This window comes from Medicago truncatula, chromosome 5, assembly GCF_003473485.1.
Source record: "Medicago truncatula cultivar Jemalong A17 chromosome 5, MtrunA17r5.0-ANR, whole genome shotgun sequence".
In the NCBI taxonomy this organism is placed as follows: Eukaryota; Viridiplantae; Streptophyta; class Magnoliopsida; order Fabales; family Fabaceae; genus Medicago; species Medicago truncatula.
Window position 1 is genome coordinate 14,390,950 of NC_053046.1, and position 19,995 is coordinate 14,410,944.

Consider the following 19,995-nt stretch of genomic DNA (forward strand, 5'->3'; position numbering starts at 1 on the left):
AATTATGAGACATTCTCTCAAAAAAAAAAAAAAAACACATGCGAAATTATGAGACACAAACACAAAACTAGAGATTTGAGGAAAATAAAGATACGGTGTACCGTCGGCGAAATTTGCTCATGTGAGGTTTTAAATGGATAAATATAACCCTTTGATCAAATAAAATAGACGGTTAAGATTTGGTGTCAACAGATCCTGACTCATATATATATATTTCAAAATTTCTTCTTTAGCGACTGAGTTCTCAGTGGCTTAAGTGTAAAAATCGATAGCTAAAGTTAAAATTATTAAAGATCTGTTGCTATTTCATTCGCTACTTGTTTAGCCACACTGCAAATGTATTTCTGGACTGGTCCTTGGTGCTTTATATAGGAAATGATTGGTGGAAGTAAGGTTTATTTTTATTTTTTTTTAATTATATAGGTTAGTGAAAATTAAGGTGCTTTTAATTATTATTTTTTTGAACAGCTAATTTTATTAATGAACCAAATCTACTCAGGTAGAGACTGACGGTATATAAACATACAAAACCCCATTATACAACAAACAAGGAAACGGCTGCCTTGTCAAAAAGAAAAAAATAATTATCATTTGATCTAATTTCACTTTTCATCGGATTTTATTCACTATGAAAAAAATAATTATCATTTGATCTAATTTCACTTTTCATCGGATTTTATTCACTATTAAGTTTTCCCCTTTTTCTAATAATATTTTGAGTTTGATGGCATAGGATAGAGGTGCTTCCTCTTGATGCATGTCCTCTCTCCTAGCTTATCCAAAAAAAATAATCACTATTAAGGAGTGGGCTGATTTTCAAATACATATAAAAATACAGAAATTGAAAAGAATCATGGGATAAAAAAAAAATACATGGGAAGAAAGAAAAAAATGGTCGACAGATCGAGGGAAGAAATAATCAAGAATATTTCAAAATTGAAATTAAGGGCATACATGAGAAAATAAATTTAAACTTTTTTTTAGGGGAAAAATAAATTTATACTTTTCTGCAGAGATTACTATTGAAGGAAATTCACGTAAGATAAATCAAAAAATATTTGACCCTTTTAGTTATTTTGGTGATTGTTTTAAGCAATTGGATTAAACAAATTGAATGCATGAAATTTGGTGTTAACATTGATTTCATTTGATCATATTTCTATATATATATATAGGGATATGATCAAATGACACCATGGTGTCAAAATTAGTTTGACACCAAATCTTATCCATTCATTTCATTTAATTCAAAGGCTTAGAACTATCACCAAATTAATTAATATACACCAAATACTCTCTATCACTTAATTAAGAAAAATATCTATCATCATTAATTTATAATCAAACATTCCATTTTTATTTCCTCAAATTTATTTGTTCCTTTTTTTTATTTCCCCAAATTTATATATTTTCCCAGATTTCTATAAAATCATACTCAAACTTTTTTATAAAATGAATGGTTGAACTCATATACCTATGATTGTTTGAGTCATCATCACCATCAATGATATTTCTTTGTCTTTATCTCATATACTCATATTTTTTTAATAATTAATTGAATTGTATTAAAAAAAAAACCAACAAGCTCGACAAATGATTCTTGAATTGTTCATGCTAATTAGATTATTGTGTCTCATGTTTAACTGAATTAAGATTTATCATGATTTTATAAAAATTATAAAGTTTGAGTTTGTGCTTATGGCCAAAAGAAAAAAAAAATTAGGGGAAAATAAAAAGGATTTGAATCTACCAAAAACAAGAAGGTATTGTTTGATTATGAATTAATGATGATAGATATGTTTCTTAATTAGGTGATAGAGAGTATTTGGTGTATGTTAATTAATTTGGTGATAGTTTTAAGCCTTTGGATTAAATGAAATGAATGGATAAGATTTGGTGTCAAACTAATTTTGACACCATGGTGTCATTTGATCCTATCCCATATATATATATATATATATTTCAGCCACAACATAACATTTTCAGTACATTGCGATCAGGGGCGGATCTATGTGAGGCTGAGTGTGACTATTGCCACACCAGCCCAGCCTATATATATATATATATATATATATATATATATATTATACCGAGCATAATTATATAATATATATGTTCATTACCACAATTTTGGCCTTTAATAGCACAATTTTAATAGCGTTTGTACATAAAAGCTATTAAAAATACAAATTATAGACCTATTATAGCACTCTGCAGAAAGCGCTAAAAAAAATTGTAAAAAACTGGGTTAGATAGCGCTTTTCTATAAGCGCCATTATTCTTGTTCACACTAATAGTACTTTTAGGGAAACGCTGTTGTTGAGGGGGGTATAGATAGCGTTTTCCTCAAACGCTATGTTTGGGCTTAATAAAAATTAAAAAAAGGCGGATACTAATTTTCATTTTCGCGCATGATGAGTCATTATTATATCTATTTTATCCATAATATTTATTATTGTTTTATTTAGATTTTAGTTATATTTATATTTATAATATTTCCTTTTTGAATTATATTACTACAATTGCATATTTTATATTTAAGGAATGAATATTGGATGGATTGAGTCTTGGAGCAAAAGAAAGAGGATTGGAGCTGATTCGGTGCAGAAATACGAAGATTCGGAAGACAAAATATGTCTCCCCCAAGTCAGAACCTTGGCACGGCCCGTGCTAGGCTTGGCACGGCCGTGCCACCTTCCAATGCCTCTTTTGCTGCTTTTACTTAGATTTTAAGCTACTCTATTTTTAGCCCAATTGTAATAGCTTAGATTTTAAGTCGAATAAATGCTATAAATAGAGTAGCCACCCATCACAAATAATCATCTTTTCTTGGAATGCAATATGTGACAATTGTCTTTCTAATAAAAGTTCAATTTACTTTCTTGTTATTTACTTTTATGCTTTCTCTCTCCTTCTCCTTGTCTACGATGAACATTAGTGAGTAGACTTCTCTTGTCTTGGGATTTTTGGATAAGTCTAATGACATAATCCTAATCAAACCAAGCTTTAAACCTTAATCTTGTGTAACCCTAATTCCTTATCTAAATTCACCGCTTTAACATGGATTAACCATTATCAAACTGTGGAAACGAAAGTGGAGGGTTTGATAATTGTTCGTCCATCATCTCAAATATCAATTCATAAAACAAAAGTGGAGTTTTGATATTCGAACAAGTGAATTTAGACAAAGATTGTAAAGGCAGCGAAATAGTCTTTACAATCTTTGAGACATATAGTTTCGAACTTCAAGGATTCTAAATTGTGATCAAGTCAGCGAAATAGGCTTGGTTGCAACTTAGGACCAAAATCTAATAGTAATCAAGTCAGGGAAATAGGCTTGGTTGCTAGAGGAACAAAAGAGAAACTGTCTTTGGAAGTTAGGTCTAACATAAGGTTATAAGTTTAATAGTTTGGTTTGTGAAGAACTTGTCAATTAGATGAACCAATAATCCCAAGGCTTTTATCTTTTCTTTTATTATTTACTTTCAATTAAAAATCCAAAACTTTCTATCTTATAAAACTTTAGTCTAATCATTATCTAAAGTTGATTGAATTCATAACTCCCTGTCGGAACGATACTCTAATTTTACTACTTCGATAGAACCGTGCACTTGCGGTTTTATCTCATCAGTGCACATAACAAAACACACTCTCCTTCACCGTCCAAAACCTACTCTCCTTCACCGTCCAAAATCCACTCTTTCTCCACCATCCAAAACTCAGTCTCCTCATTCCTTATCGAAAATTCCACCGTCCTCACTCATTCTCCCAAAACTGAAAACCACTTCCCTCAGAATCCCTCACTCACTCGGTCACTCACTCACTCTCTCGAGGTCGGAAATCCGTCACTCACTCGGAATCGAAGTTCGAATAAAAAATGCTATCTGTAAAAGGTTAGATCTTCATTCTCTTGATCTTCTCTCTCTTTATTATGCATGAATTACATAACTTAGGGTTTTGAGTTCATTCCAGCTAATTCCTAAAATTGAACCGATAAAGCTATTATGTTGAATGAACCGAAAATTTATTTTGTATATAATCAATTGAAAACGGTTATCATTAATTTCAGAGAATCGTTGTACTAGTTCCTCGTTCTCAAATCACAAAGATCAGTACTTTATTCTGATTTGAGTTTGTTTCTGATTCCAGAATTATGGGTTTTGTTGTGAGTTTAATATTGTTTTCGGAATTGTGTGTTTTATGGGTTTTGTTCGGGATGTTGGGGTTTATTTTTTATTCTAGAATTGTGAGTTTATTTTTATTCCAGAATTCACTCTTTAATTACTACTCAGATTCCAGAATTGATGATAATTTATTTAGCTAACTGTGTTTGTTAATGTTTTGTTCTAGGAATGAAGGACAACATTTTTCTTTAATTAGGCACACTTCTAAATTCTTGTTATTTGTCTCCTAAAAACAATTCATGTTATTTGTGAATGGCATGAAGTGACTGACCTCAAATTAGTAATGAATATGGTACATTCAAGAGAACAATATTTGTATTGAGGCTTTAGATTTTTTTATTGAGGCTAAGAACAATATTTAGTATTTTAGAAATTAGTTTGATAATTTATAATTGGAGTGTGTTTTTAATTTATCAAACTTGGACTTGGAAAAAAATTGTATTGAGGCTTTAGATGGAATGAAAAAGACCAGAATGTGAACTTTGAGATGGAATGAAAGATAAAAAATTCTATTAAAATCTATTGCGAGTTTACCCAAATCTATCCGAGTTTGTCGAGTTCACTACATGTCCAGTTGAGTAAACTCAGTTTCATTTTCAAATTTACTAAAATTTGGGTTTACAACCGAGTAAACTCCATTTTCATTTTCAAATTTCAACGAGTTAACTCGCAGTTTTAACAACTAATTCCACAACCCTCTCTTTGAATTTAAGGATTACAACAGACAGACTATATAATCAATGAAACAATACCTTTTTAATATCTTTGATAAACCAACATGGTGTACATCCTACAATTGTTTATATGCATGCTAATACTTTTATTTGACTTATGTCCTAATGCAATTAATTATTATCAAAATAAATTCCAACATTACTTTGACTATCAAGCCTTGATGAACGCCTTTGACGATCAAGGTATGGAATATATTTTAGAGTAGTTTCAAAGTCGTTACTAGTTAATGATAGGACTAACTTTTTTTCACTTATATGATCAGCGTGGTGCCAACTGCTACTGGTGTGAGAAGAATCAAACAGACAGATCAAGGTATTGACTTCTTTTTTTGTACTTAAAGTCATGGTCAAAAGTTAGTTATTGCAAAAGATAATGAAAATTAATATGATGAGGTGGATAATAGTGGTAGGAATTCTTGATGATTAAAAGCAACTATTTAAATGTTGGTACAAACTAAGAATAAACTATGGAACCCAAAGTCTATGGGATTATTGGTAGTTCTCTAATTTAACAATTTGGAGTAGTTGTCTGTTGGAATCCTTAGTTGTTGGGCAGTGAATCCTTAAGCATATGATTCATAGCTCGGTTGTTAGAACCAAATTTTAACTAGTAATATTTGTTACCAATAAACTCAAACTAACTATTCCCGACATCTAACTATCAAGATCTAGGAACTATGGATCGGAAATGAGTGTCTACGAATCGAGCGTCAAAGGAGTACATAGAAGGAGTGAAAGAGTTTGTTGAGTTTGCCGTTGCTCATGCAAACGACAACAATAACATCATATGCCCATGCTTAGAATGTTGTTACAGAACAGTTAGTGCGGAGCATTTGCAAGATCACTTAATATGTAATGGAATCGATGAAAGCTATACATGTTGGACAGAAGAAACTGAGTCTGCTGGTTTGAGGAGTAATGTGAGAGATACGTCAAATGATTATGAGTTTGATCGAGTCGAAGAGTTTATGAATGAAATTGAAAAAGATCTTCGTGATTGTCCCGAAATGTTTGATCAAGCCTCGTGGGTTGGAAAATAAGTTCTCATTTTTATCCCCACATATATCTCAAGAGGATAAACAAGGGCAACAAATAGCAGACATCTTATTGACACACAAGTTTAAGAATAAGCTGATTTTTGCACCGGTCAATTTAGGGTGAGTTTTCTTTACAAAACATTATTCAAGTTGACTAAATTTGAAAATGTGGTTTTTTAATTATAATTGAAATATATGTAAATTATGATGGATGCATGCTAAATCATTGGGTGTTGCTTGTCATCAATCCCGGAGCTGAGATGATATATTATATGGATTCATTGCCGGGGGGACATCCTAACATTGACGTTGTAAGAAAAAAGTTCATGAAGTGAGTATTGATTCTTTTGGTTTATAATTGACATAAGTATGATTATTGAGTGCTATTACTCATTTGAAGTTGATTTAATTTTGATAGTGCCATGTGTATTTGCCGTTCCCTTAATCCCAAGTTAAAATCAAAGTCAAGTATAATCCCATGGAAAGAAATAAAGGTATATTTTCTAATCAATGGTATTTTTTTGACAACGTAATCAATGGTATTTTTAATTCATCATGTGGATTAAATTTCAATTATGTAATTTTTTTTCCAGTGTCCTATGCAAACTAATGACATTGACTGTGGCTATTTTGTCATGCGATTTATGAAAGAGATAATATTGGCAAATCAAGACATGATCCCCGAAAATGTATGTATGTGATTTTTAATATACTGTTAATTTGTAATCATATATATATAGCTAGGCATTCTTTTTCTAACTCAATTTTTTGCTACTTTTATATTTGAAGTACTTTGGAGATTACAAATGTAAAACCTATTCTAAAGATAAGTTAGTTGAGGTCGAGGAGGATTGGGCAACCTTTATGGTCGAGTATCTTAGTGAGTTTCATTTTCTTTTCCAACAATTTTCATTTGCGTTTTTTAATTGAGTTATTTTAAATTGCAATTGGTTGTGCTGGAAATTTTATGTTAATTAATTTTATGACACAAGAGACTATATTGCTCAGAGACTTACACTCTAATTGGTTGTGCTGGACTATATAGCTCGTCCCGAGTCCTCTAAAATTTAGGTGTTTTTTTGTTTGTAATTGTGGCTGCTTTTAGGAGCTTTTTTTTTTTATTGGCAACTTTGATTTGACTAGTATTATGACATTCAGGATTAAGTTTATGATCAATTTGTATTGAGATTATCATGAATGTAATTTTCTATATTCATATTTCAGTATCTTATTGCAGCAGTTTTGGTTACAGATTTACAAAAAAAAAAAAAAAAAAAAAACGCAGGTTTTATTAGCGCTTTCAATAAAACGCTAAGATTCCCCTGTATGAGTAACATAGCGCTTCTCAGAAAGTGCTAAGAAAAAGCTGTTAGAAAAGCTATTTTAATAGCACTAGAATAAGGCTATATTAGCGCTTTTCTAAAAGCGCTATTGACGTATTTCTCTTTAATAGCGTTTGGAAAGCACTATTATAGGATCCTGACCTATTATAGCGGGGGCTTTCTTAGCGCTTGGGAAGCGCTATTAAGAACCAAATTGAGTGCTTTTAAAGGGGGCATTTTGTAGTAGTGGTTCTATTTTAAAACATAACATGACATAAATAAATTTACTTGTACAAATAAACTCAGTGAGAATCAAACTTGTGAACTCCAAACACATTAACTTGATTACCTTCCACTAAGCTATAATGCTTGTTATATTATTTTTTTGCAACTATATATATATGTCCGCGCGCGTTAGCGCTCGTGCGTGCGTTCTAAGATATATAAATATATATTAAGATTTTGTAGTTTACATTGTGTATTATCTATAAATGATTGACGATTTGTTATGATTAATATACATGTTGTTATTTTTGTAATCTATTTCGTCCAAATTTTAGTCTTACTTCCTTAAAAAAAAAAAAAAACTAGCCCCACTAATAATTCAATCACAGATCTGCTCATATATATTTTTCCCCCACTAAATTTTATTTTCTTTTACCAAAGATCAAACCAAAATTTAATGATTAGTAAAATGAAAATGAGTTCCGTGAGGATAATTCAGTTGGTAGGACAATGCATTATTATATGTAGGGGTTGGGGTTCGAACCTCGGATATCCCACTTATTCACCTTATAAGGTGAATTCTAGCCATTAGACTACTTGACAAAAAAAAAAAAATGAAAATAAGTTTTTTGACTTGAAGTAAACGATTTTATTTTTTTATCAAACTTAATGCTTTTTTTATAAAAAAAATTAATTAATGATTTAAAAAAAATCATTGTCCTCGTAAAGGAGTATAACAAAAAGCTTTAAGTTTGGTCAAAAATAAAATCTTTGACTTCCGGTAAAAAAACTCATTTCAATTTATTAACCATTAACTTCCAGTTTGGTCTTTAGTAAAAAATAAAATTCAGTTTGGTCTAAAAATAAAATCAATAACTTTCAGTCACTAGAACACATCAAATTATTATAAAATTATTTGATTGTGTAGGAATTTTCTAAAATTCGTCAATCACTTGGCAAACCTGCTGACAAATTTAATTAGTATGCTTTCCTTAAAAAAAAAAATATATATTTAATTAGTATGCCTTTCATCTTTTTTTTTTAAACCCTCTTGTTCTTAATAGAAATGATCCATGATAATTCGGAGTTCGGTCGGATAAAAAGTAAAATTTTGTAAAAAAATTGTTTCATTCAAAAATCAAATTAAGATTTTTCTAAACAATTCATCCATGGTGGAACTTAGGTATTAATTTCGTTTAATATTGGTGTCAGTCACATTTAAAAAATTGTCAGAATTTAAAATTTGGTTTTAGGTTCTAATGCAATTTTAACCATTTTTTCTTTCTAATTATATTCTATCATGTGTGTCACTCTCATTTTATTATATATTCTTTCACTTTGTACTTATGATTTATACATTGTGATCCAACTTATATGGTATTATTATCTTTAATGTTTCATTGAGATTAGTTATATATCCATGCATGCTTGTGAGCGAGAGAGGTGAAGATTTAGAGTTTTAATAAAAAGAAAAAGATTTTTTAAAAAATTATATGAATAACGTCGATTTTGATATTATTGGTTAATTTTAACTAAAATTGGGTGTAGTTGGAAAATTTTGGAGTGTGATTAGAAATTTTCTCTAACGGTCATCAAATGAAATCAATGTCACGAGTAAAATCAATTGTCTCACAGTAAATTATGATGTCCATCATTCAATCCTCGACCGGTGCATGTGAAAAAACATTCATGGGGAATTTTTTTTTGAGGTTGGCGGCGGACAATGTAGGTTTTCCGGGATGCCAACTTAGTTGGAATATCAGTGTTTCCTTTTGATGCACGCCCAATCTTCCGATTTAGCTAAAAAAAACATTCATCGGAGAGAGGTCAACCTTTTAAATAGACTAAAAACATATAATAGAAATTTATCTAAAATATAATCTTTAATTTTCAATAGAATGTTAATTACTTTTCACTAATTATATCATCTAATATTACTTGCATCACTCTTAATTCAATATATATCATTTTTTTTTATGGTAAAAGTGAATAAACTAATAGTATATTATAATAATAATTTAGTACACTTATACAATTTTCTTAATTTGTGTGAATCTCTATCATTTGAGTTGGTCATTTTCGAACATAGAGATTAGAGAGTGGTAAAAAAAATGATAAAAAAAACCGGTGGTAGTCTTTCCATTGCTTTTTTTTTTGGAGAGAAAATAGCTTATAGTTTTTCATTATTAATCAATGTCAAAATACAAAGAGGTACATCATTAAAAACTTGGGGACTAGCTAAGAATAAAGCCTCTCTAGCAAGAGTATGAGCGACCTCATTCGCTTGTCTCCGACTAAACTTCACCTTAGAGTTTTCGAAATAAACATTGCGGCATCTTTTGCATTCCTCCAATATTGCTCCAAATTCAGAAACATTGTTGCTGCCTTTGTTAAAATAATCTACAACTAACTTCGCATCCATCTCAAAATCTACATTTGTAAGTTGTAGTTCGTGTACCCATTGAATTGCATAGAGCAAACCTAATGCTTCCCCAATCTCTGGCCTACATATGGGATTAGACCACATCATCTTTGCCTTCCTAAATTACCAGCAGCATCCCGTATACACAGCCTAAAACCAACACGATTTGAATCTTCCGAAAACGCCGGGTCGATGTTGCATGAGGGACATTTAACATACATTACACAGTGTAATACACATAACACTCAAGGAGATAACCTCCTTCATCATACTTACTAGCATATATTTACAAGGACTAATCCATAACTAATTATACATCGTATGAATTATAGTTTTATTTCAATTCTAATCTTTCACAAGGTCATTACAATTTTAAATTACTAACAATTTGATAAGTAAACGAACGCGCATACATTTACTTACTCATCACTTGCTTAGAGGACATGCTAGGGAAGCATATAACTTGAAAGTATACATAGAGGACATGCTAGATTTTTTCTGCGAAACTATTTGTCACTAAAAGCTATGAACGACTCATGGAATGAAGTCATCACTTTTTTGTAAATTTTATTAGATAATTAAGTAAAAATCATGCAACCAGACGGATCAATACAAGCACATATGCAGAACTGTAATTAATAGAAACTATGAATGGATAGTCATTTGAAGTTTGAAAATTTCATATATTTTTCTGAAGTTAGTAAACTTACATATAATCACAATTCAACTGGTTCCATATTAAAATTTGAAGACAATAAATTATGAAAATTCACGCACTGTAACTGTTTTAAGTAGTAACTTTCAGAATTTCATGTTTCTTTTGAAAATCTCTCTCAAACCTAAACAAGTCAAAAACATCATACAACAAATCATTTATCATTAACAAATTATTCCACCCAATTAAAGATCAATACAAGAGATTTTCCTTCAAAATCATATAACACAAAAGAATCATAAAAATAAGGCATGTCCATATAATTCTACTCTCTCACTATTCTTATTACTCAATTTCATAAAACCCTAAAGTTCCCTTTTTTCCTCAAATGAAAACCTAACTCTAAATTCATAAAATTTCTACATGCATGAGCGAAAGGAAAAGGGAAACCCACCTTAATTTTAGGATGGTAAGATTCAAGCTTCCTTTAATCTTTCCTTGCCCCTAGTTTCCTTAACTCCTAGCTTTCCTCTCCAATTTCTCCCAATCTTCAAAACTCCAATTCCTCTCCTATTTGAACTTCTTAAGTTTCCCTAAAGCCTTATAAAAAGCCAACAATCCTAAAAAATCAATTGCATGCAAGGATTTTTTAAGATTTATTGATGAATGATTATGAATGGCGATGAAGGTGAATATCATGGTGAGGGCTCGGTTTTGGGAGAAGAAAATGGAAAAATGAAATGTTAAAATATGATTTTCTACTCTTGGTCTAGCTTATACATAGATGTGAGGTGAAATTACCAAATTATCAAATTGCCCTTTCTAACTTATCAAATTTCCCCCGTTTTTTTTCCTCCTTAGGTTGGGCTTAAAATGATGGTGCTTGACTAAGTTTATTGACCTATTGTCTAATTTTCCATCTAAATAAATCAATTAAGTTCAAGGTCACTAAGGAAATTTGTATGAAATTTTATCTATGAGAAAATATGGAATGTTACGGTATACATGAATAGCATTTCCTCACTTTATAAAATTGAATAAAAAAACTCTAAGATGTCAAACTTTTAAATCGGCGGCAGCTTATACCTGTCTAAAAATAAAAAGAGTGGGGTGAGACCTACTTGATTGTAATTGGAAGAAGGTTGGCTATGTCACTATCGTTTGTCCATCGTTTCAAAATTTGTTTCTTAGGGAATGGAGAGATGAAGATGATGACGACGACAACCACAATGACGATGAAGAAGAAGAACATGATGAGGAAAGTAATGATGGCGTCTATGATATTTTTGAAGCTCACCTTTTTAGAAGAACTTGAGTTTGATCACTTGATGTGGTTCGTAAATTGAAAGTTTTACTTTATATTTAATTACATATGCAGTTGTGACTTGCTAATATAAATGCGTTTTGCTAATATATGCCCTCTCCGTTCTTTTTTAATTGTTGTTTTGTAATTTCACCAAAGGAAGGAAGGGGTCATTATGGATAAAAATGGTGGAGACTACACCGATCCGGTACACACATGCTTTGAAACACGTAACACCCTTGAACCCCACCAATAATATTTAAATACAAATACAAAAATTAATTCATATTATGCTCAAGGTGTCACGTCATTAAAACTCAAATCATGCATATAATATTTTTCATCAAAGTTTCGCAACGGAATAAATAACATCTCCAAAATCATATCAAGGTCTTAGCATCATAATTCAATCTCAGAATACATCAAATAAATCAACATAGTTCTCAACATAAATCCAACATAGTTCTCACGATCAAGGATTGCTTTGTAATTTTGCTAAATTGAGAGACTATTATGGCTACTCGTTATACATTTAGGAACGAAAATGAATATTTGTCCATCAATCGAACGGTAACCGAAAAACCCAAGACAAGCGTTCTAGAAATCGCAATCCGACCTTCTGTTTGAGGTTTTCTAGTTGAATATAAATAAAATAACTCCCAAAAGATCCTAATAAGAGCCTAGAATAGACTCCAAAACAAAGAAAATAAGGAAGTCTCAAGCTAATCCTCGTAATTCACGTACTATTATATTGAAAAAGTAGTTTTTTTTTTTCTTTCAAAAGAACAATAAAAAAACATCAAAGATAGGCCAATATGATATAAGAAAAGACATAATTTTAAATAAAATTATTGTTGACATTTTTTTAGGGGAAAACAATTGTTGACATAAAAGTCGAAATAAAATAATCGTCTATAAAAAAAAGTAGAAATAAAATACTTGAAATAATTAAAAAATTTATAAAAGATTTTTAAATAGTAAAATTTACAAAAATAAATTACAAGTCAAGACTCTTCTACGAGGGGTGAATCAAGACTAATAATTATTTGTGATTTTTTTTAAAAAAAAAGTCAAAGAGAATAATTATAATAACAAACTACCAAAAATATAAGGTGTGTCCAACATGGATCACAATGAGTATCTTTTAGGCATGATACTATAGCACCTCTGATGTCATTACGATGCTTAACTTCATGAATTACAGAAGAAAGACCTTCAACACAAATAATAAAAAGGTAAGGTGAGAGAGGATCACTTTGACGAAGACCACGACCCGACACAATAGAACCTGGTGATGTTAACCAAAACGGAATAGTCTATTGTCTCAACACATAACATAATCCAACTGACACAACGAGATTAAAATCCCATTTGCATCATAACATCACACAAGTATTCCCAGTCTAACCTGTCATATGGTTTACTAATATCCAACTTAAGTGTCATCTAATTTATTCCCTTTAGGTTTTGCCTTCATGTAGTGAAAAATCTCAATTGCCACCATTGCATTGTCAAGAATGGGTCTACCTGGGAAGAAAGCTGACTAGTTAATAGATATACACCTATCCAACACCTACTTAAGTCTATTCGCAAGCACCTTGGCTACAATCTTATACACAACATTACAGAGAGCAATAGGTCACGCACCAATACTTCACAGATACATGGGCATCCCCTTTAGGAATGAGTGTGATATTGATGGAATTAACATGAGGCGGAAAGACACCATTTTCTAACCATTGACATTCTTCTTGATATACTTCATGACCATATGTATCCCAAAAATGTTGATAGAAACCCGGGTTGAATCCATCCGGATCAGGACACTTATATGCTTGCATGGAAAAAGTTGCTTCATTGAATTCTTCTGCGATGAAAGGGGCAGTCAGCATATGATTGTCTTCCCCAATGATGGTTGATGGGACCAACTTATTAACATTTTCACGGAGTCCATTTGATTTTTGAAAAAGTTGCGTAAAGTAATCACACATAGTTTTACACATACCATCTTCAGACCGACCCAAACCACCATCCGCGTTTTCTAAATGTCCAACTCTATTCATCTTCCTCCTTGTAGTATCAGCTGCATGAAAGAATTTCCTATTGAGGTCCCCATCGTGATACCAAAATTTCTTTGCTCGTTGTTTTCAAAACATGTCATCTTTAATCAACAATTTATCCAACTTATGACGGAACATATTGAAATAATTGATATTTGATGCATCCACATGGGAAATTATTGCTTAAAGTTTGCGTTGGGTCTTGTGAATATCTTTCCTTATATTTTGGTTAACATTCTTGCTCCATTTCGAGAGATCTGAAGCAGACTGATTAAGTTTCTGCTAAAGAGGACGATTTTCATAACCCTACCACCTTTGGGAAACAAACAGTCCAAACTATGATTTAACTAGCCAAGCATTTCCAAAACAAAAACGATGATGAGACATGTCATGATTGCATTCGAAAACCTGTCAAACCATCTATCATTAGCCATTGCTCGATCTAGTTATTTTTTCACAACACGATTATTCCTAGACTTTTAAACCAAGTGAAAATATAGTAGATGCATCATTTCATAATTACAAAACTATAGGAACCTTGTATAACCAATTGTGTGTAAAAAAAAAATGGAACAAAGTATTTGTTAGTTTTAATCATTGAAAAGCCACTCAAATCAACTGTGGAGAACATAAGAAGGAAGGGATATGTACCCCAAAAAAAGAGAAAGTGGAAGGGATATATACCAATAACGGTACATAGTATATTTACTATTTATCTTTAAAGATTTACATAAGAGTCCATGCAGTAATGGTATAATCAATGGATGACATGTTAGTCAACATTTAAAGAACAAATCCTAATCAAAAGGAATTTAATTTAAAATATAAGAATAAATGACCCCAAGCACCTTGAATGCCCTTCAAAAAGGAGAACCAATATCACCCAAACCCAAAAATGCCAAAAAGAAGAAAAAATAATCACTTTTTTTTATGCTTCATTCCCTTAGGGACATTTCACATTTCTTCCTGGTCCACCATAGTAAAAGTAATTCCCCCAAACATTATTTATTCCTCCTTGTATATCATAGCAATTTGGATGATCCGCTAGAACCCTTAGATTTGACAATGGTATCAAATTGTTATCCCAATCCACAACTTGCAAATTCCTAAAGTATGATGCTTTTCCAAAACCTTCTCCAGCAAAATGGCCACTACCCATTTGAGTTGAAGTGTGTGACCCTTGTCTAGAATTCACAATTTCTCCACCAAATTGTACCATACTTGCATGATCCCTTAAGTGTGTAAACAAAAACGATGGCCAGTACCCTACCAATATTCCGGAGCCAAATTCAAGCCACCAATTTCCATGCTTTGGATCCTAAAATAAATAGTATAACAAAACTTTCAATTACACTTGTTATTTTTGTATTTTGCAAGAAAGCAAAAAAATTCAATTAAAGCTAGACATAATTATGAATAGCATCATGTTAGCTTGGTTGGCAAGTGAAATGAGTCAAAAAGAGGAGTAAGAAAAGTGGTGAATGTGTGAAGGGTATGTACAAAAATAATGGAAAATTTTGTTAAAATAATAAAAAAAAAAAAAAAATGATGAACAAAACTACAAAAGGTTGAAGAGTTTCAGAATTAGAAGCTCTTTGTGGGAAAAAGGAAGAGAATCTTTAAAAGAAAGGAAAACATATAAGAGAAATACAGTTCATTATTCGAATTCACTAGGCATGCGTGTAATGTCCCAAAGTATTAAAGTGAATAAAGTGGTGCATGTTGTTAACTAAGACTAGACATTGTACAACACTTTGTTGCACTATTTTCATTTTTGTCTTTTTTCAAAATTTTCATTTTATAAAAAATAATTTTTATCTTGGAATGAAAACATAAAATAACTTCCCCTATACTTCTTCTAATATTCTATATCACAAAATTCAATGGTGTTTGTTACTTCCAAAACAATGGAGACCCCACCATTAAGCATTTTTAATCATTTTTATTTATTTTTATTTGTTTTTGAGTTCCTTTGAAGCTTTTGACCATGAAATTTGAAGACTTTTCTGAAACTAGTAAAAGATTCATATCAAAGGGTAGGGATCAATCTTCTATCCTTTAGGTGGGACCCTTAATGTGATCCATCAATATTGGTTGTTGGATTTCAACCAAAGTGTATATGCTCAAAACAGATTTCTAAACTATATAGAATACAAATGAATCAAGTATTATAAACCCTTAATCCGTTTTATAAGACTTGTGTGACAAAGTTTAACTTTTCCAATCAATAGTAAAACTAATTTTTTTCGAAGAAGCTAAACTAGCCCATCTAAATTGGCATCGGAGAGAATCAAATCTGAGACCTCGAGGAGGAGCACACTCCCAGATCCCAAGTCAATACCACCAGACCAACCCAAATGGGTTAATAGTAAAACTAAATCATCCACTATAAAAAAAAATAGAATTGGACACTTGTAGTATAAATTGACAATAATTTTCTAAGGTAAGGTAAATTTTCTTATAGAGCACAAAATAAAAATTACCTTCCAAATGAGCAAGCTAATATCAAATTGGCCCCCAGTATATGAAGAAGTTGGAGAGATTGCAGCACCAATTGCAATTTTATTGTTAGTTTGAACAAAGCCAGAACACAATAAATTGTAGCATCCAGTTGCTTGATATGCATCACTCTGCAAATAAAAATCAATATTTTTTTATTATTTATTTTCATTATTGAATGTCTTCTTATCTTAACTTACACTTCAAGCAAAGGTTTATAATTATGTATTTATAGTATATAACTTCTCTCCCTTTTCTTTATTGAGTTTTATACTTACCGTCCAATAAGTAAAGAATCTAGGGTAACTGTCCCCATAGAGCTCAGGGCTGACCTGAAAAATAATAATTTAAATTAGTTAATTTGGCTAAGATACAAAAATTTAAAACATGGAGAAAATATTATGGTAGGTAGTTGAGCAATGGTAACTGTTTTTGAATGCTAACCAAATATAGTGCATTTAAGAGTAAGACAAAATCATTGAAATATCAAAATAAAGAAAAAGTGTGTTTCAACAAATGAAGAATCAGTTAAGTTGAAGTAATGGATGAATTAAAACTTGCCTGCCAACCAGCTTCAATGGTGTTAAGATCATCTCCAAATGAACCAGAAATGACCCACATTTGGGACAAGCTGAATTCATATTGGTTTGCTACACGTGGGGCCCACACGTTTATGCTAGCCTTTGCTCCATAGTATTGATTTCCAGTCACATATCCAACTGCATGCTGAGCACCAATTAAAACTTTATGTTAGGCGATTTCTACTATGATACAAATACTAGACACATTGATATGTCTAGTATTTGGATGTCAGACACGTATCAGTGTCAAACACATGATATATATATCGGATGTTGGATATTGGAAACACATGTTTGAAACATGTGTTAGTGTCACACGTTCACATATATTGGATATCGGAGACGTCTATATGAAGTGTAAGGGCTATATAGGGTCATTTTGAATATAATTTAGGTTCCTTAGTGAGATTAAAAAAAAATTACCTAAAGTTTTTCCTTGCAAAGGCTCATGGTAGTTTATATTTCAAGTTTGATTTTTTTGGTTAGATTTTCCAACACAAGATAATGTGATAGTTGCAGCACACACAAGAGTAGAAACATCATTTAGTGAAACATTAACTAACTGAAGAACCATGAAATTCTGCAATCACTATAAATAGGAAAAAAGGTTGAAGTTTCATCATCAATGAAATTCCCACTACTCAAAATTTATTGTTCTTGCTTCCATGAATACTCATTTTCATACCAAACAAGACAAATGGACATTAAAACATGAAAAAAAAAAAAAAAGAAAGAAAAAAACATAAGCAAAGAATGAAAATCAAAACAGTATATTTGGTTGTTAATAATGTCTTGCTTCATTTGATGAACCAAAAAAATTTAATAAACTTAAAAAACAAACAGAAACTTTAATTTCTTGGTGTGAATTTTCAGAAATTGCATTGCATTTGCATATACCTCATGTCCATTGCTATTTGTGTCCCTTCTAACACGTCTTCTTAATTTTCTTCCAAATGTGTTGATAGAACTTGCCCTTAACATGTCTTGTTCTGTTGTTCTTCTAATCGGAATTGTTCCTTCTGGACATGATTCACCCGACAAGCTCCATGACTGAAAATTCTCACTCAACACATCCCTTTTGTTATGATTTTTAGGCCTTTCTGGAGGATCCTGCACACATGCAAGAAAATAAAATTACATTTTTTTTTATATAAATATTTCCTTTATACCTTAACCTATACATGTAATAAAAATCTTAGAGATTATTTTTGACTCAATTAGAATTTACCAGTGGTCTTTGTCCTTTTAACATAGGATGATCAAAAGCTGGTTGTTGATGAGACGCAACGCATTCTATAATATCACCGTCAGGACTCTAAAAAAAATTACCAAAAATATATATCAACAAATTATGATAAAACAGAGCATGAAGCAGAACAAAAAACAGAGCAAAAACAGGGGAAGTGAAAAAACAAAAGCATGAAACTTTGACATACCTGAATTGTCTTAATAGAAGGTTTATTGATCTGTTGAAGACGATATCTTATGATGTTCATTCTATTCAACTCTTCCTTTGGTTTAAAAGTGTTATTGGCAACAGGGTTGTTATCAATTTTTGAGGAAGAAAAAACAGGACAAAGGAAAGAAAAAACAAGAAGAAAATGTACAAGATTGTAAATGATTGGAGAAGTCAAACACAAGCTAAAATCCATGTTTAAGAATTTTCCTTTCTTTGTTTCTATTGAAGAATCCGTTTGAAGTAGTTCACATTGATCTTGTCTTCTTCTTCCATCTACAAAAACAAAATTGTGTGTTCCTAGATTTTGATTGTGGCAAGGGAAACACATCTTCCACCAAAGCTATACTATAGAATATACATAAAAATGAGTATTCTAAGTATGGTTAATTACTTCTTTCACTATTTTCAATGCCTTGGAAGCATAGTATATAATTGTATAACGTGCTTCTATTCTCTTTGTGAGTCAAAACTTGGGTTATGTTACTGACAACTTGAGGTTTCAGGAGTTGGGTGGATGATTAAAATACATGAAAGGGTTGGGTTGTATTCAAGTTTTGCCCATGTGGGTTGGAGCCCTTATAAATGCCTAGATTAGTGATGAAATCGTGCTAAATTTAAAAATTTATAGGAGTGTGTACAAGGGAAGGGGTACACGAATCATAGCAGCTTATAAATATATGTTGAATTTCAAAGGTATCTTTTTGCTTATCCAAGATTATTTAATACATGGCTTATGTAAAAAAAAATACATTTAAAGTATTTTTATGTAAATCTGAAATAAAGGTCCGTCCAACGGATCAACCGCGGATGAGTCTAACGAAATGAGTTAGTCTTTCACAAAATGATAAATGAAGGCGTGAATCTCGTTTTAAAATGGTATTTACGTTTAGTGTTTGACTGTGTTTTAAATATGATTTCCTCCGCTAATTGAATCTAACCAGGGTCGTTTTTAAGAATTTTGGTGTCATGGACAAATCAATAAAGTTCTGCCCTTTTAACTATTTAAATTTCTTCTTGTATTTTTTGTTCAAAAAGATTCATTTATAATAAAAAAAATTAAATATATATTTTCATTAGATTTAACCAAAACGAGTTACAAAAATATATATTTCTTTACCAATATATACATATATATATATATATATATATATATATATATATATATATATATATATATATATATAGTAACAACCATTAAGTAAAAATTCCTTAAAAAAAAAAAAACTATTAAGTAAAAATAATCATTTTGATACCTCTAAAAATCTGGTGCATTGGATTGTTGTTCCTTTCGCCCACCGTTAGGGCCACCACTGAATCTAACAAAAGAGACTAATCTCTGTCTTTCAAAATAAAAGAGCTCTTATAACATGATAGATTAAAGTTCAGATGTTGTCTGAGAGAGACATCCACATTTTAATGTCCAACGGTGAATCTAACATGTAAATATGATTACATGCGGTGAAGTGAATATGTAAAAAAATGTTCAAACTATTACACATATATGAATAATCTGG

General features: G+C 31.1%; 2 protein-coding genes across 3 annotated transcripts; one reads left to right on the forward strand and one right to left on the reverse strand.

The window, feature by feature from the left end:
• Nucleotides 1-5,112: 5,112 nt before the first annotated feature.
• Nucleotides 5,113-7,131, forward strand: LOC112421680 (uncharacterized). Of its 2 annotated transcripts, XM_024783138.2 has the most exons (7): nucleotides 5,113-5,231; nucleotides 5,585-6,075; nucleotides 6,173-6,286; nucleotides 6,374-6,449; nucleotides 6,549-6,644; nucleotides 6,745-6,835; nucleotides 6,947-7,131. In XM_024783138.2, the coding sequence occupies exons 2-7, from the start codon at nucleotides 5,891-5,893 to the stop codon at nucleotides 6,976-6,978; spliced, it is 594 nt and encodes a 197-aa protein (XP_024638906.2). In that variant the 5' UTR covers nucleotides 5,113-5,231; nucleotides 5,585-5,890; the 3' UTR covers nucleotides 6,979-7,131. The 2 variants fall into 2 exon arrangements, with proteins under 2 accessions (XP_024638906.2, XP_024638905.2); XM_024783137.2 differs by lacking the exon at nucleotides 6,947-7,131 and having other exon boundaries at nucleotides 6,745-6,939.
• Nucleotides 7,132-14,610: 7,479 nt separating this feature from the next.
• Nucleotides 14,611-19,153, reverse strand: LOC11407395 (uncharacterized). Its single transcript, XM_003613128.4, has 7 exons — nucleotides 18,459-19,153; nucleotides 18,251-18,337; nucleotides 17,920-18,132; nucleotides 17,003-17,167; nucleotides 16,720-16,773; nucleotides 16,426-16,572; nucleotides 14,611-15,260 (listed from the first exon to the last, which is right to left on the reverse strand). The coding sequence occupies exons 1-7, from the start codon at nucleotides 18,807-18,809 to the stop codon at nucleotides 14,886-14,888; spliced, it is 1,392 nt and encodes a 463-aa protein (XP_003613176.3). The 5' UTR covers nucleotides 18,810-19,153; the 3' UTR covers nucleotides 14,611-14,885.
• Between the last annotated feature and the right edge of the window lie 842 nt (nucleotides 19,154-19,995).

Bases quoted from the DNA above. Each gene is read 5' to 3' on its own strand.
- LOC11407395 (XM_003613128.4), bottom strand. From the start codon at position 18,809: ATGTGTTTCCCTTGCCACAATCAAAATCTAGGAACACACAATTTTGTT. The intron at 17,168-17,919 runs GTATATGCAAAT...ATTGGTGCTCAG, and splicing joins CAAATAGCAATGGACATGAG to CATGCAGTTGGATATGTGAC. The intron at 16,573-16,719 runs GTAAGTATAAAA...TTTTATTTGCAG, and splicing joins GATTCTTTACTTATTGGACG to AGTGATGCATATCAAGCAAC.
- LOC112421680 (XM_024783137.2), top strand. From the start codon at position 5,891: ATGAAATTGAAAAAGATCTTCGTGATTGTCCCGAAATGTTTGATCAAG. The intron at 6,076-6,172 runs GTGAGTTTTCTT...TGATGGATGCAT, and splicing joins TTTGCACCGGTCAATTTAGG to GCTAAATCATTGGGTGTTGC. The intron at 6,450-6,548 runs GTATATTTTCTA...TTTTTTTTCCAG, and splicing joins TCCCATGGAAAGAAATAAAG to TGTCCTATGCAAACTAATGA.